General features: G+C 37.8%; 1 protein-coding gene across 5 annotated transcripts in view; it reads left to right on the forward strand.

Moving 5' to 3' along the window:
• Window positions 1-17,252, forward strand: part of KAT6B (lysine acetyltransferase 6B) — a 192,668-nt gene that overhangs the window by 11,356 nt on the left and 164,060 nt on the right. For all 5 annotated transcript variants that reach the window (XM_043598136.1, XM_043598139.1, XM_043598138.1 and 2 more), the window contains exons 2-3: window positions 506-575; window positions 4,515-5,393. In XM_043598136.1, the coding sequence (XP_043454071.1) occupies window positions 4,773-5,393 (621 nt within the window). In that variant the 5' untranslated portion in view covers window positions 506-575; window positions 4,515-4,772. The remainder of the gene's footprint in view (window positions 1-505; window positions 576-4,514; window positions 5,394-17,252) is intronic.

A 17,252-nucleotide genomic window follows, 5' to 3' on the forward strand; every position in this document is an offset into this window, starting at 1 on the left:
AGCCAAAATCAAGAGTTGGACGTTTAACCAACTGAGCCACCCAGGCACCCCCAAAATTTCTTTTTTTTTTTTTAACGTTTATTTATTATTGAGAGACAGACATAGAGCGTGAACAGGGGAGGGGTAGAGAGAGGGGGAGACACAGAATCTGAAGTAGCTCCAGGCTCTGAGCTGTCAGCACAGAGCCTGACATGGGGCTTGAACTCACAAACTGCAAGATCATGACCTGAGTCGAGGTCGGTTGCCTAACCAACTGAGCCACCTAGGCACCCCCAAAATTTATTTCTTTAAGCACTGCTTTGGGGCTTCCATTTCTTGTTCTGAATTCCATGTTCTTAAAAACCCTTTAGTGGTAGGAAAGAGTTAATACAACACCAAAAGTAAAGTGCTAATAAACTCATAGTAGTTGTTTGTATTGGATAGTTGTGAAGATCCATAGATGGTTCCTGAATTTGAGGGATGTCCTTATGCCCAAATTAACATTTACTTTTTTTTCCTTTGGCAGATTTGCTTGAAGATCTGGACAATCTTCTTTTTTGTCATGGACTGTTAAAACATTTGGAGTTCCAATTCTGGTATTTTCCCTTATTTTATTATATTTTTAAGATATAAAATGTCAGTCTTATTGAAATGTGTTGATAATGGATATGAACAATTCTTTTGATTGTATGTAAGGATTGTGGTATTAGCTTGTCATGAAGGTATATTATGCATGTTTATTAGTTTTTATTTTAATGTGTGTTCATTTACCTGTGTAACCAGAGTGCCTGAGAGCACTGTTGGATACTTTTCTGTGACCTCTTCTTCTGCTTCCTGCAGTTGTATTTTGTGCAATCAAATTAAATTAGTTGATTTATCCTAAATAATTACTTGGGGGCGCCTGGGTGGCGCAGTCGGTTAAGCGTCCGACTTCAGCCAGGTCATGATCTCACGGTCCGTGAGTTCGAGCCCCGCGTCAGGCTCTGGGCTGATGGCTCAGAGCCTGGAGCCTGCTTCCGATTCTGTGTCTCCCTCTCTCTCTGCCCCTCCCCCCTTCATGCTCTGTTTCTCTTTGTCCCAAAAATAAATAAACGTTGAAAAAAAAAATAAAAAAAATAATAAAAAATAAATAAATAATTACTTGGACATAGTGAAATGTCTTCTAATGAAATTTTGCCCCAAACCATTTTACTTTGGAAAGACGTGTCCTATTCTAAACTTACTAACACAGAATGATTCCATGTTCCATCTTGAAAGTAGTTGCACAATGAAAGCCAGTGATTTCATTCCTAAACACACCATATTCCAAGTCTAACATTTTTTCAATGATTTATATAATGACACAAGGGGAGCGTTTATTAGATTTGCAGATGACATAGATGACAGAACCAGGATCCAAAATGATCTAACAAGTTGGAAGATAGACCCAAACCAACAAAATGCACTTGAACTGTAATAAATTTTAAATCCCGGCATTTATATTTGCACAAGGAAGGGAATGGAAGGAGTCAGTTTGACAGCATTTTTGAAAGAAGATCTGGGATTTTTTGTTGGACTGCTTGCTTAGCATGAGTCAATTGTGTGGCAAGGCTGTTAAGAAAGTTCATGTAACCTTGAGTTCCATTTATACTTGGATAATGCCCGGACTGCCAGATTTTAGGATGGACGTTAGCCAAACTAGTGAGCCAACCAAAAGAAGGAGGTGCTCGGAAACCATGTGGTAGGAAGTGTTAAGGGTGGATATGAGTGGTCTAAATAAAGTAGGTAGAATGGAGTTGGCTTTTAGTGATTTTTTTTAAACAGTTCTTATTTTCAAATATTTGAAGACTTGTCATATTTAGAATTAATAAGAGTTTCTTGAGATTGTTCTATGGAAGCCAGGACTAGAGGGTAGAAGTTAGGGGAGGACAGATTTTGGCTTTTGTGAACAAGAAATATATTATTACAGTTAGAGCTCTCCAACAGTGGAGAGAACTCCCTCAAAAAGCGACAAATTCTCCATCACTGGAAGTATTTTGAGACTTGATGGCCCATCTGTTGAGGTTATTGAACAAGGGATCTTTTACTGGATAACTAGGGATTAGATGGGATGACCTGTACAGTCCCTTTAGCCACACATTTCTGAATCTGAAAAAATGGAGTAAACCTACAGTTTACTGATTGCAAAGAGGACAATCCTTTTTAAACTGCCTCTTTCAAGCTGACTGAGCAAGTACGGTTCAGTGGCCCAGTTTTTCAGCAGCAGAGGAAATGTTATGTTTTTCATTATATCTGGCTAAAGTTTTGTGTTTTTTTTTTTAATTTTTTTAAAGTTTATTTTTGAGAGTGAGAGAGACATTGCAAGTGGGGGAGGGGCAGAGAGAGAGAAACATAGAATCTGAAGCCAGCTCCAGGCTCTGAGCTGTCAGCACAGAGCCCGACGTGGGCTCAAACCCACAAGCCATGAGAATCATGACCTGAGCTGAAGTTGGACGCTTAACTGACTGAGCCACCCAGGCACCCCGTATCTGGCTAAAGTTTTGAGGAAAGACACTTATTTTCCCTTTTAGATACATTAAATAAATAACCAGAGATAAATTTAATTTTGTATTTTATGAGACATGTTTCAAAGCATGTAGATATTCTATTAATGGAAGTGATGATAGCTACTGTATATTGTATATTAGATATCATATTCACTTAATTCTCTTAATACTCCTGTGAGGGACATATTATTACCCTACAGGTAAGGTGACTGACACTCATCCAGGGTTTCTCCACTAGATGTTGGTAGAGCTGGTATTCATACCATTAGTCCGATTGCAGAGGCAGATCTAGCTGGAACAGACAGTTGTGGCTCAGGTGAAGATAGCACTGGACTTCGATTTTAGAATAATGGCATTTGAGCCTTAAGTTTTACTATTGACTGTAACCTTGAGTTCTGTCTTTTCCTGAACCTTAGCTTACCCACAGAATTGACTTGCAGATTAAATGACAAGTTAGGTGTGTGCATACTCTGTAAACTTTAAACTCTAAAAAGAGTTAAGATGTGTATATTACTAGTGGAAGGCAAGATTAGAACCCAGATCTGATCTTTCTCCCAGGCGAGGGCACTTTGTTCTGGTGTTCTTTGCAAGTGTACCCAATATATAGATTGGCGATATAAGGTGGTTTTGTTGTACGCCAGAGGCTCTCAGAGAGCAATACCACTGTTTACCTGGAATCAGATTTGCATGAACCTTCCTTGTATTGAGCCAGGTATTAAGATACCTAGAATGGTATATTATTTAAAAGGTGAAGGGTTAAAGGGGTGCCTGGGTGGCTCAGTCGGTTGAGCGTCTGACTTCGGCTCAGGTCATGATCTCGCAGTTGACAAGCTCGAGCCCTGTGTCGGGCCCTGTGCTGACAGCCCAGAGCCTGGAGCCTGCTTCAGATTCTGTGTCTCCTTCTCTCTCTGCCCCTTCCCTGCTCATGGTCTGTCTCTCTCTGTCTCAAAAATAAATAAACATTAAAAACAAAAAATTAAAAAAAAAAAGGTGAAGGGTTATGTTACCATATTAGTTTCAGTTTTCCAACCTGTGGGTTAGAGAGTGTCACAGACCCTTTGCAAAGGGATGGGAGGATATGATTCCATAGAAGTGGCTAGATGAGAAATTTTCTTATGTGTGACTTGGGAAATATCTAGCTGAAATAGAAGAATCAGGATTATTGGATTATTGCCTTTTTTAAGTTGAAGATTTTTTTTTTTTAAGTATTTATTTTGAACAAGCATGCATGCCAACAGGGGAGGAGCAGAGAGAGAGAGCATCCCAAGTAGGTTCAATGCTGTCAGCACAGAGCCTGACATGGGGCTCAATCCCACAAACTGTGAGATCATGACCTGAGCTGAAATCAAGAGTCAGACACTTAACTGACTGAGCCACCCAAGCACCCCTCTCATCCTTATGATTTTCTTAATAACATTTTCTTTTCTCTAGCTAACTTTATTTTAAAAATACAGTATGTAATAAATATAACTTACAAAATGTGTTAATCAACCGTTTATGTTATTGGAAAGGCTTCCAGTTAACAGTAGGCTATTAGTAGTTAAGTTTTTGGGGAGTCAAAAGTTATAGGTAGATTTTTGACTATGTGGGGGTTGATGCCCCAATCCCTCATATTGTTCGAGTCAGCTATACTTTCATCAGATTTTTTGTGTCGTAGACTTACTCTTTGAGGTTGGTTTTATGTTTAGAATAGACATATATCTTGAGCTACTCATGTAATGTTATTAATTTCAATAAAGGTTAATCCGTTAAATAAGTACGTAGGTGTTATCTTTTCAGTGCCCCATAATGACTTCATAATAAATAACAAGTGAGAGTCCTAAAAAAAATTTCCTTCTCAGACCGTGACCCAATTTCTGGTTAGGAAATATAGTCACTGTGGCTTTGTTACATAACACTTGCCTGTCATTACTTCTGTGGGCCTTTTGCATCTGAAAAGTAATACTAAAGAGTCTTTTATTTTTCAAAGTTCCATTATTAAGGACCTTTTCCCCCTTTTTATCCTTTAAGGTCTTGATTTCCTTGTTAAAGATGTTCTTCACCCGAATGCAGTCTTTCCCGTTGGTCAAATAAGACAACTATCAACATTGCCTGTGTGTCCTGTTTTTAATCTCTTAAGGATGGATGTTTGTGAGGTTTTGTTTAATACGGTCTGGAATATTTTGCCCATTTGCTGAATTGTAAATGACTTTTAAATGTTCAAGTTCTGTTAAATACAAGGAGAACCTCTATGGGTAACTTTGGTATTGAAGAAGTCATTTGTCAACCATGGTAAAACTTGCAAACCCACTTTATACAGAGTGGATTCTTGAAGCTATACAGAAAATAAAAAAGCAAAAGCAAAGGCCCTCTGAAGAGAGAATCTGCCATGCAGTCAGCACTTCCCATGGGTTGGATAAGAAGACAGTCTCTGAACAGCTGGAACTCAGTGTTCAGGATGGCTCAGTTCTTAAAGTCACCAACAAAGGCCTTGCCTCCTATAAGGACCCAGACAACCCTGGGCGCTTTTCATCAGTTAAACCAGGCACTTTTCCTAAGTCAACCAAGGGGTCTAGGGGATCATGTAATGATCTCCGCAATGTGGATTGGAATAAACTTTTAAGGAGAGCAATTGAAGGACTCGAGGAGCCAAATGGCTCCTCCCTGAAGAACATCGAGAAGTATCTCAGAAGTCAAAGTGATCTCATAAGCACCACCAACAACCCAGCCTTTCAGCAGCGGCTGCGACTAGGGGCCAAACGTGCAGTGAACAATGGGAGGTTACTGAAAGATGGACCGCAGTACAGGGTCAATTATGGAAGCTTAGACTGCAAAGGGGCTCCCAAGTATCCCAGTGCTTTCCCGTCCTCGCTACCACCTGTCAGCCTTCTACCCCATGAGAAAGATCAGGTAAGTAAAGACAATATATTCTAAGTATTGCCCATCTGTCTTGTACAGTTTCAGTTAAATTCTATATGTACAAAAGTTCTGAGTGAAGTTGAATAAAATCATATCTTTTGCTTTAGAGCAGGCTTTTATATTTTAAAATGTATATATTGTTTTCTAATATAAATTGTTCTATACTGTTTTACTATGTATTAGGGGTTTCCTTATTGGGAAGAATTTAATGTGATGATTATGCAATTTGTTTTTTAAACACTAGTTGCTAATTGGTGAGTGCTTGAAGGGACCTGGATAGTAACTTTAATCCTCCTTCATCAAGGCAGGACCATATATATTTCAAAAGTCTAAGAAAGGCCATTGTATATTTTTCTCTTTAAAAATATTAAATTATTTATAATTTATCTTTTCAGCTCTATTGAGGTATAATTGATACATTTTTCTCTTTATTATTTTCAGAGAAGACAGCTCTATAGTCTAGTTAATTATATTAATACTGATAACCTGTGCATTCCTGGAATTGTTTTAATGTGTGACCTAAATCCTGCGTATTTCAATTTGAAGTAATTTATTATTATCTGATTCTCAGTGGGTGAAAGTGAATGTTTATTTTGTGTCATGCCATATCTTTTACTGTTTAGTTTCTCTGGGTCTTATGTTATTTCTGGAGTATTTATACATATATGACAGTTTTCTCACTTATACATATAAATGACTTCTGTAATTTAAATCTTTGATCGAGAAGGATTTTTGTTTCATTTCAAAGCTACTGAAGGTGTCTCCCGAACTAAAACCTAAGTAGAGAAATAGCAAATTGTTTATAATAATTTAGGCCTTTCATTGTTGGCAGAAAGTAGTTGTAGGCATTGACTACATTTCTAGGAGTGATGGAAACACAAGTGTTAAGGAAAGTTGTGCACCTGATAGCTTGTTTTTCTTCTTTGGGTACTGCGAGCTCTTGAGATGGACTCTACTTCCCTCAGTGGTTTAAGCTGATAGAGACCCAGCTCTAGAAACTGGGTAGGACCCAGTGATTTGCCTTTCTAGCATTCCTTCCTTCCTTCCTTCCTTCCTTCCTTCCTTCCTTCCTTTCTTCCTTCCTTCCTTCCCTCCCTCCCTCCCTCCCTCCCTCCCTCCGTCTTTCTTTTTCTCTTTTCTTTCTTCCTTTTTCTTCTTTCTTTCTTTCTTTCTTTCTTTCTTTCTTTCTTTCTTTCTTTCTTTCTTTCTTGAATTTATTTATTTAGAGAAAGCATGAGTTGGGAAGGGGGCAAGAGGGTGAGAGAGAGAATCTTAAGCAGGCTCCATGCTCAGAGCCAAGCCCAATGCAGGGCTTGATCCCACAACTCTGGGATCATGACCTGTACTGAAATCAAGAGTGCTCACCGACTGAACCAACAAAGAGCCTAAATCATGATGATCAACAGACTGAACCACCTAGGTTTAATTTTTTTTAAGTACTCTCCATACCCAAAGTGGGGCTTGAACCTACAAACTCTAGGTTGAGGGTCGCATGCTGTACTGACTGAGCCAGCCAGGTACCCCCTAGTGTTTCTTTCTTTCTTTTTTTTTTTTTGTTTTTTTTTTTAATTTTTTTTTTCAACGTTTTTTATTTATTTTTGGGACAGAGAGAGACAGAGCATGAACGGGGGAGGGTCAGAGAGAGAGGGAGACACAGAATCGGAAACAGGCTCCAGGCTCTGAGCCATCAGCCCAGAGCCCGACGCGGGGCTCGAACTCACGGACCGCGAGATCGTGACCTGGCTGAAGTCGGACACTTAACCGACTGCGCCACCCAGGCGCCCCTCTTTCTTTTTTTTAACATTTGTTTATTTTAGAGAGGGAGAGAGAGAGAGAGGGAAAGCACACATGAGTGCAAACAGAGGAGAGGCAGAGAGAGAGAGAGGGGACAAAGTATCTGAAGTGGGCTCTGTGCTGACAGCATTGAGCCCCACCCAGGGCTCGAACGCATGAACTGTGAGATCATGACCTGAGCTGAAGTCGGATGTTCAACCAACAGAGCCACCCAGGCACCCCTGCATTTATTTCTTAATTTTATTTTTATTAGTTTTCCTCACATTTATTTTATCTTTCGGTGGTATTTGTGTTAACAATCCTCAATTCTTTGTGAGAAAATGTGTTCTTAAAGAAGTAAGTTACCTATAAAAAATTTTATTTTAATAATATTTGTTTCAAAAAAGTGTACTGAGTGACTCAAATCCTAATTCTTATGTCTGACAAAGCCACGTTAAGCACTTAGGTTTCTCATTAAATATTTTTTTATAAAAGCTTATATATACCATGAGGAAATTCCTTAAAGGAATGTAGATCCATTTCTTGATGGATTTGGATATCTTTGTTTTCAAAACCTGTACATTACCCTGAGGTATATTAAGATTTTATAATTACCAGGTACCTGGACTAATTCAGGCAGCTTTAGGTAATTTAATAGTATTTTTCAATAAATTTGTCATCCAGGTAGAAGTCACTACAAATTCTCCAGTCCCTTTTTTATCCTTTCTTTAACCTTGCCCATCATTTCTTGCTAACCTTATCATTTTTTTTTTTTTCATGCGGCATCTCTTTAGAAGTATTTTTAGTCTAAAGGAAAATTCATGTCTGGAAGTGTCTAGGATTGAGAACAGAGTAATTTATTGCTTAGCATGCAATTGTTACTGCTCCTTCTATGATGCTGATCTTTTCATATTGTCCAATTAGCATCATCATAGAACAAGGAAAACAGAGGAAATGAGTCCTAGAATTTTTACTTTATGATTTTACTTGATCTAATTCTTAAAAAAGAACAAATAAAAATAAAAATCTTATCAAGTCAGTTTGGCCACAAGGTATTGGATTGTTTGTGTGGTATATTTGCAATAGTATTTTACCTTGGTGAAAATATAATATTGCCCTTTGAGATTACAGGTGGTAAATAGTTTAAAACCATGTAAAATTGGTAAGTAATTGTAATAGAAATTCTTAACCTGGGTCTTTGAATGAACTTGGGAAAGATAGGTCACAAATCCCCAGAAATCTAATATAAAGTTATCAGTATCCATGCGTTTTTCTAGAGTTAGGGCCTATTGCTTTTTGTTGTTGTTTTTGTTTTAATCAGATTCTCAAAGGGATCCAAAATGTCAAATAGCCAATGTAAGTATGTTAATACTGTAGAAAATATTTGTTGTTTCTTATACTAAAACCATAATGTATTGCTGGTTTTTGATTTTTCTTACTTTAGCGTCTGTACTTGGATCTGAATGTAGACTGGTTGTACAATGGTTTCATATATATAGGACTTTCTCTAATATATTCGAAGGGCAGATTATCATTGTTCTTGATGTGCTAGAAATTTATAGATTTTGCATTGTGGGAAGACATTTATGATATAAAAGACAACTGTACAGAGATGGAGTTATCTCACAATTTAGTCAACTAATGTCTCAGAGAAGTGTTTTTGCTGTGCAGTTCCATTTAATTGTGAAAATGAAACAAAAATAGTAAAAATAATAACTAACATTTCTTAAGTGTTAAATGCTGGCAGTATTCCAAGTGCTTTTACATTTATTATCTCCTTGACTTGTCACAATAACTGTGAGGGCCATAAGATTATTATCCTTGTTTTGCACATGAAAAAGTGGGACTCAAAGCCTAAGTAATTTGTCATATCACTTATAGAGCTAGTGAGTGGTGAAGCCAACATTCTAAGAAGATAGTGTGATTCCAGACCTCTTTACTGCTGGGCTGTATACTGGTTAACATTGCTGGCTTTTCATTAACAGTAAAAGTATTTCTTACGTTTCCTCAACTGTTTAGAAGCTGTTTTCCCCCAACAAATAGATTTCTGGTATTTTAAATTTGATAGTTGCAGTGAGCTTATTACAGTTTTTAAAGCAGGTGCTATTTATAATATTAGCAATATGGAAAAATAGTAGGGAAAGTAGTAAATCTGTGTCTAATTAGATTTAACATCATCATCATTCCTATGCATGGCTGCTAGGAAGAATACAATGCAAGTTAAAATAGAAGGGCTTCTTCCTTTCTGAAATGTAATTGCACATCTTCTGATAGTCTAGAATTCAAATTGGATATTACCACACTGGCTCCTTAGCATAACTTCTTTGTATGTATTTAAGAAAGCTCTCTTTGGTGAGGTGATATGGAAATGAATTAACCCACTGAAGATAAAACTTTATCTTTGACTTGGTGAGGGAACTCCTAAAGGATAGTATTAGTGTTTCTCATTAAAAGTGGTAAAGCTCAATTAGGTCAGATTATGAGGACTTTGGAAAGTCAAATATTCTAAGAGAGACTTCAGTTATCACCACACACTTTGTAGCATTAAGATTCCATTTGAATATTTGAGCTTTAGCATTTTTATGAAATCAGTTCAATTTTAAACAGAGTCCTTGGTATTTCACTTTATTGGGAGTATTTTGCTATAATTTATTAAGTATCAAATATTGGTATGTTTCCAGTACAGTACAAAATATGGGAATTCTCATTTTAGGCTGCTATAGTTGGAAAGGGAGATGCTTCTAATATCAGGTAGGTCTTTTGATGTTTTTTGTTGGAGAAATGAAATCTTACAGAAGCCTTCAAACAGAATTACAAAAACAATGATACTGTCCCTAAGAAAAAAGTGAAGATGAGTTTATGGTCCAAAATGGGGCTGAGACACAAAATTGTGTTAAAAATCACTTGTGGTCTTGGCTCGTTCAGTTTGTTATTCTGTTTGTCCCCCACTCCCTTCTAGGGAGATATTTTATTAGGGCTTTGACAATGTTATTAGTATGAAATATTTCCATAAATATAATATTAACATACATCCTACATCACTTTTGTGTAAATGTCATAAATAAAAGAACTTTATTTTTAGATTCCTTTCTTTGGTTTTCACCACTTTGTCTTCGCCTCTCCAGTCCCATTATCCCTGCCCTAGAGAGACCCTCCTTGTCTTTTTCTGGGACTTTTCCAATTGCCTGTACTTTGTGAAGGACCATTCACTAGTCCATATTGTTCTTTGATGTGGCAGGCTTCCAGAAGTCTCTCGGCCCTAGGGGAATCGTTCATAGTCTCAGACTCTGGATCTTTTTGGCAGAAATGTGTGTATTTTTTTATCTGCTAATTATAGAGAGTCCAAGTGTCCTCCTCTCTGTTGACCTTCTTAGTTTTCCTTTGAATTGGTGTCCTTTGTATTGCAGATGTCACATTTCTCAAAGAGTGCTTAGCTATGTGTATTCAGCTGAAAGTTGGATAAAGCCCTAAACACTGCAAAATATACTCTTTGTATAACCTGAATTTTGGAATTGGTATGGATGAAAGTCAGTTTTAGAATGACTAAAGTCAGACAGAAACCTATTACAATGTGGAAGACTAGATAGATCAAATACCTGCTGTTTCAGGGTCAGGAAAGAAAAAAATATTGTAGTTTATGTTTTTCCTATAATTAAGCTTCAGTAGTTCTTCCAAATAGCAGACTATCTAAGCACTGCTTTTGTGAGCAGATAATACCAGTTGTTGAGACATTATTGAGAGAGCACTTGGATTGTCTCAAACTAGTTAGTTGGGCCAAGGGAAAGATAAAATGAAGAGTGAATGAGTCTTTCTGTTGTACTCAGAGGCATGACAGCTTGTTCCACTTTTGAGCTTTTATCAAGATGGGACTTGTCTAGACTTCTAATGAAATAGGCTTCAGGTAAAGTAGCAACATTAGGTCAGGATTTTTGACTGTGAAAATGAGTCTTAAACATTCTTTTTAACTCTTTGGATCTTAGACCGTTTTGATACTTGCAGCTGCCTTTTCGGCAACACATCATCTTGTCCTGAATCTCACACACACACACACACACACACACACACACACACACACAGATACATATACACACACATACATACACACATACATACGTATACATACACACATATGTATACACACACACACACACACACACACACACATATATATATATAGTCTATTTTCTTATTTCCTAATGGTATTTTCCAAGCATTAGGGATGCTAAGGGTGTGGTGTTTTGACTAATTCTGGATATTTTCAGCAGCTTTCAGGGACTTACTGTTGTATTCCATATACCTGTTTGGCTTACATAACAGCTACATTTGTTATACTCACAGTGCCAAGAAAATCAATGTTTTATCGCTTTGAAGTTACTTAACAGGTGATGTTTGCTAATTTATTATGATGGTATCTGGGATGGCAAAGGTTTTTATTCATTCTTTCTCTTCAAACCTTATGTAGTAAGTAGTACATTTTAATGTTTCTCAGAATGAAGGTCTATATTTTATGTATTTTCTTTGTACCTTAATGTACAAAGGGTACATGAGAAAATGCCATTGTTTTATCTTTGCAATGGCAAATTTTGATTGTAAATCCATGACTTCTTGTTTTGTTTACAAACAGTTTTCTTGGCTGGTACATTAAACCACAGTAGATTTGATGAAACTGTTCATCTCTAGTTATGCCAACATTCAAATGTGAATCTGCATCTTCTCAGGTACTTTGATCTTTCTGATCTATTAATATTTCTTAGTACATAAACATCAATTAGCTTACTAAATTAAAGTTAGCAAATGAGTCAGCCATGTAATTTGTTTGTGACAATTTGAGTTAGCAGGGCCATGAGAAAAAAATATTTTTATTTGTGTGGAGGTGCTCTTATCTCCCTGTCTTCAGGTGGTGATGTGAGTTTATACATGTAAGAAATGGAGGTATGGTGGTGCACGTTGTGAAATGCTAATCCCTATTATTGGGCTTCTGCTTGGGGCTGGACTGCTTTGCCTGAGATGTCTTCAGGAGTTGCAAACTGCATACCGTTGTTTTCCTTTTATAAATGAGCCTTTTAATTAGCAGAATATTAATGTGGAGTCTAACTTTTTTGTTTTATGAAAGGTAGTATTTTGAAAAATCTGCAAAATGAACTATATGGGCAAAAGTTCTAGAGTGAATGGTATTAGATTTAAACTGTGAATCTGGCCTTTACAAAGCTACAAAATAAATACTAATCAGTGGTGTAAGTAAAATCCGGGAAGGATTTGTGTTAATTTGACAAGTAGGTTTAGAGTTCTTTAGCCATTATTTTTTAGAAACCAGCTTTGTTCGTACATCCTTTCTCTAATTTGCTTCACTTTTGATCTTTGATAAAACCAGCTGCAATTTTGTTTCATTAACAAACTTAACTGTTTAACAGATGTTTGTTTTGGCTTGATTGTGTCCTTTCTATTAGAAACAGCATAACATACATAGAAACCATGCTGAGCCTTTTCCTGTCTGTAGCTAGACAGGCGTTTCAGAAGAACAACTTAATTTTATTTACAAGTTCAATTTTTGTTCTTCTGTACTATTATTGTAGGTATACAAACATTTTAGCTCTTGTTCCCCCTGTCAGGGAGGTCTTTTGTTCTTAATCCTCCATCTGTTAGTCCGGTACCCTCCCCCTCCCCCTTTTTTTAGCTTTACAAAATCTTAGCATGCAGGGAAAAAGGTATTGCAGAAGAGGTAATTGAGATATCAATGACTCTTCTACAGTTCAAGGGAGGGAATGGGACTAGCCTGGTGAATTTAGATAATTTCTTCCATCTTCTTTGATGTCAGTAAGCTACCATATGGACAGCAATGAGGCCTACAGGAAGGAGGTGAGCTTTGGTCTGGGCTGCCTGTGATACTCAAAGAGATGTGGGCTGGGAGCCAGAGGCAGGCAGTCCTTGAATGTTTCTGTAGTTGTTTCTGATGCGGCCAGTCCCGATTTTTGTCCGTGGTTTATTGCCATGCTTGTGACTCTCTTAGATCATACATGGGAATGATAAAATTCAAGAGAGGTAAAGTTTATATGCAGTAAGAGAAATAATAATAAGAGAAGCAAGGAATACTCAAACTAAAATAAAGTATTAAAGGACATCAAATGATGATTCCTATTTGATATTTGATCTTGTTTCCAAAACTGGTATTTTAATAATCATATAGGAGTTTCTACCTTATATCAAAACCCAACCTTAGGAGCACCTGGGTGACTGGCTTAGTCAGTTGAGTGTCCCACTCTTGATTTCTGCTCAGGTCATGATCTCGGGGTTGTGAGATTGAGCCCCCACCCCCCCCCCACCCCTCACCGCATCCCCCTTGGGCTCTGCACTGGGTGGGGGGGCCTTCTTGAGATTCTCTTTCTCTCTCTCTCTCTCTCCCTCCCTCCCTCCCTCCCTCTTGCTCTCCCTCTCCCCCTCTCTTCCTCCCTCTGCCCCTCCCCAGTTTATGTGCACACAAGCTTGCCAGCCTCTCTCACAACCCAACCCAGAGCCTTGAGATGTGAGTAATGCTGCAGAAAACAGGATCTGCTAGTGGAAGAATGTGGGATCTTTGAAGAACATTAGCTATTCCAGTTAGATTGCTGGCAGGTTGTGAGGAAACTAGAAAAGATAGGCAGTGGAGGGAACCAGAAAGGTATTTCCCCCTTAACTTTGTAATTTGTGAAATTGCAATATTTCAGAAAAGTTGAAAGAGTAATACAGTAAGTGCTGTGTTTCTTTTACTTGGATTTACCGATTGTTAAGCATTTTGTTACATTTGTTCTTTCTCCCTCTTTTAAGTGTGTATGTATACACAAATACGTACACTTACTCATAATTTTTGGTTGAACTGTTCGAAAATAAGTGGTAGACACTATGATACTAAGATGTTATGACATTAAGTCATAATAATTATATACTGAGGAACATTTTCCTATTACTATTTTATGTAAGAAATTTAGTAGTGAAACAAGAGTGTTATCCAATAGACAGTCCATATTTTCCCAAATGGCTTCTTTTGTTTTTAATGTTTATTTATTTTTGAGAGAGAGAGTGAGTGAGCTTGAGAGGAAGAGGTGCAGAGAGAGATGGAGACACAGAATCCAAAGCAGGCTCCAGGTTCTGAGCTGTCATCACAGAGCCTCATGTGGGGCTCAAACTCATGGACCATGAGATTGTGACCTGAGCTGAAGTTGGGCACTTAACCACTGAGCCACCCAGGTGCCTCATAACTTTTGTTTTTAATCTGGGATCCAGTTAAGGATTGTGCATTGCATTTGGTTGTTAAATCTTTTTTTTGTTTTATTTTAACTTTATTTATTTATTTTCAGAGCAATAAACTGTGCAGAGAGGGAGAAAAGAATTCTAAGCAGGCTCCACAGTGTCAGCACAGAGCCTGATGAGGGCTTGAACTCATGATCTGCGAGATCATGACCTGAGCAGAAACCAAGAGTCAGATGCTTAACCAACTGAACTACCCAGGCGCCCTTCTTTTTTTTTTTTTTTTTTTTTAAAGACAGTGAGAGAGTAAGCACGAGTGGGGAAGAGAAGGGGGGGTGGAGAGAGAGAGAGAGAGAGAACGAGAGAGAACGAGAGAGAGAGAGAGAGAGAGAGAGAGAACATGAATCCCAAGCAGGCTCCATGCTTAGCATGGAGCTTGACATGACACTTGGGCTTGATCTCATATGACTCTGAGATCATGACCTAGGCTGAAATCAAGAGTCAGCTAAGCCACCCAGGCATCCTGATTATTGTATCTTTAGTAGAGAACAGTTTTCCCTCTTTTTTTGCTTTTCACATCAGTGACTTTTTTTGTTTTTATTTTTAAATTATTTTTAAAAATTATTTTAAAAAATATATTTTTGAGTATAGTTGACAATAATACATTAGTGACATTTTTGACAAGTCTAGGCCATTGTCTTATAGGATGTCCCACAGTTAGTGTTTATCTGATTGTGTTCTCATGATCAAAATCAAGTAAACATTTTTGGCAAGAATATTGTGGGAGTGATGTGTATTTCCTCTTGTCCTGTCAGGAGATAATATCCTTTTAGATTGTGTCATTACTGGTGGTGCTTATTTGGCCATTTGGTTAAGGTGCTTATCTGTTAGATCTATCTTTATAATGGCATGTTTTCTTTTTTGTAGTTAGTAAGTAAGTAATTTGTAGAGTGATACTTAGACCATGTGAATAACTTTTCATTTGTGTCTATTATTTCCTATTAGTGCTACAACAAATTACCACGGACTTAGTGTCTTAAAACAATGCAGATTTATTGTCTTACGGTTCTATAGGTCAGAAATCCAACATGGGTCCCATTGGGTTAAAATCAAAGTGTGGGCAGGGGAGTCTCTAGGGGAAGAATGTGTTTTATCACCTTTTCCAGCTTCTGTGTGCTGCCTAAATTCCTTGGCTCTGGCTCCCTCCCTCATCTTTAAAACCAGCAGTACTGCATCTCTCAGACCATTTTTCCGTAATCACATCTGACTCTGACCACAGCCTGGACAGCTTTTAAAGGATTCATGTGATTAGGTTGGAGCCACTTAGATAATCCTGGATAATCTCCCCATCTCAAAGTCCTTAACTTAATCACACCTATAGGGTCACTTTGCCATATAAGGTGACAGATTCACAGGTTCTTAGCATTAGGAAGTGGACACTGGTGGTGTTGGTGGGGATGCATTATTCTGCCTGTCACACAGTGGTTTCAGTATCCTCACCTAAATTAGTTTTTACAGTGGAGGTTGCAAATCTTGGAAGGTTTGGGGGCTATGATATAACACGGTCTAAGTCTGCTTAGCAAAGAATGAATCACAGTTTATGGGGGTAATGCTAGCTGAAGGCTGGGAGTCAAGAGGCCTGAGCTCTAGGTCTGACGGTACATCCTAAATCATTTCCATGAGAGCAGGAACAGGGACTTGCCTCCTGCTTCCACTTAGCGTTTCTTTACTCACAAGTTGAATTGAAGGATGGATTTGGCACTAATAGCTTGAGAGTTTTTAACAATAGGAGTTTGGATATCCAAATGTTCCCTGAGAAGTGCATTTAAAGTTGTAGAGAGAAAGGTCTGTCTTTAAATGCCCACAGAATGCATAGGACAACTTAATAAGATAGGCTCTTTTGTGACATTTTAAATACTAAGTAACAACTCAAGAATTTTATGTCTATTATTTAAATTTGAATCCTCAATTAGAAAAATCTAGGGGCGCCTGGGTGGCGCAGTCGGTTAAGCGTCCGACTTCAGCCAGGTCACGATCTCGCGGTCCGTGAGTTCGAGCCCCGCGTCGGGCTCTGGGCTGATGGCTCAGAGCCTGGAGCCTGTTTCCGATTCTGTGTCTCCCTCTCTCTCTGCCCCTCCCCCGTTCATGCTCTGTCTCTCTCTGTCCCAAAAATAAAATAAAACGTTGGAAAAAAAATTAAAAAAAAAAAAAAAAAAAAAAAAAGAAAAATCTAAATAGGCTGAAAAAGAAACTGACTTATTTTATTTATTTATTTATTTTTAAATTTTTTTTAACATTTATTTATTTTTGAGACAGGGAGAGACACCATGAACGGGGGAGGGTCAGAGAGAGAGGGAGACACAGAATCTGAAACAGGCTCCAGGCTCTGAGCTGTCAGCACAGAGCCTGATGCGGGGCTCGAACTCACGGACTGCGAGATCATGACCTGAGCTGAAGTTGGATGCTTAACCGACTGAGCCACTCAGGTGCCCCGAAACTGACTTATTTTAAAATGAATGATTATCATGCTTACAATGTTATGTCAATTATATCTCAATAAAGGTGGAAAAAAAGAAAAATATGCAGGTAGATGGATGTTGTATTTTCAGTTCTTAGTAAAAACTCAGAAAAGATAAATATCAAATCAAGATTCACAAAGGCAGTTAACCCCAAGGATTCTTTTCCTTTCATTTCATAGTGTTTTAGTAGAATCTTCTGCAGTAGCTGTACTTAGTTGGAATGTTTTGGAAATACTGACTGTTCCAACTGTTAAAGAATAACAGTTTAGTTATCAGCCTATAAATGTGCTTTCTAGAGCTGAAAAAAAAGATGATCTTCTCATCTAATGAGCTCTGA

This window comes from Prionailurus bengalensis, chromosome D2 (genome assembly GCF_016509475.1).
Source record: "Prionailurus bengalensis isolate Pbe53 chromosome D2, Fcat_Pben_1.1_paternal_pri, whole genome shotgun sequence".
NCBI classification, from domain to species: Eukaryota; Metazoa; Chordata; class Mammalia; order Carnivora; family Felidae; genus Prionailurus; species Prionailurus bengalensis.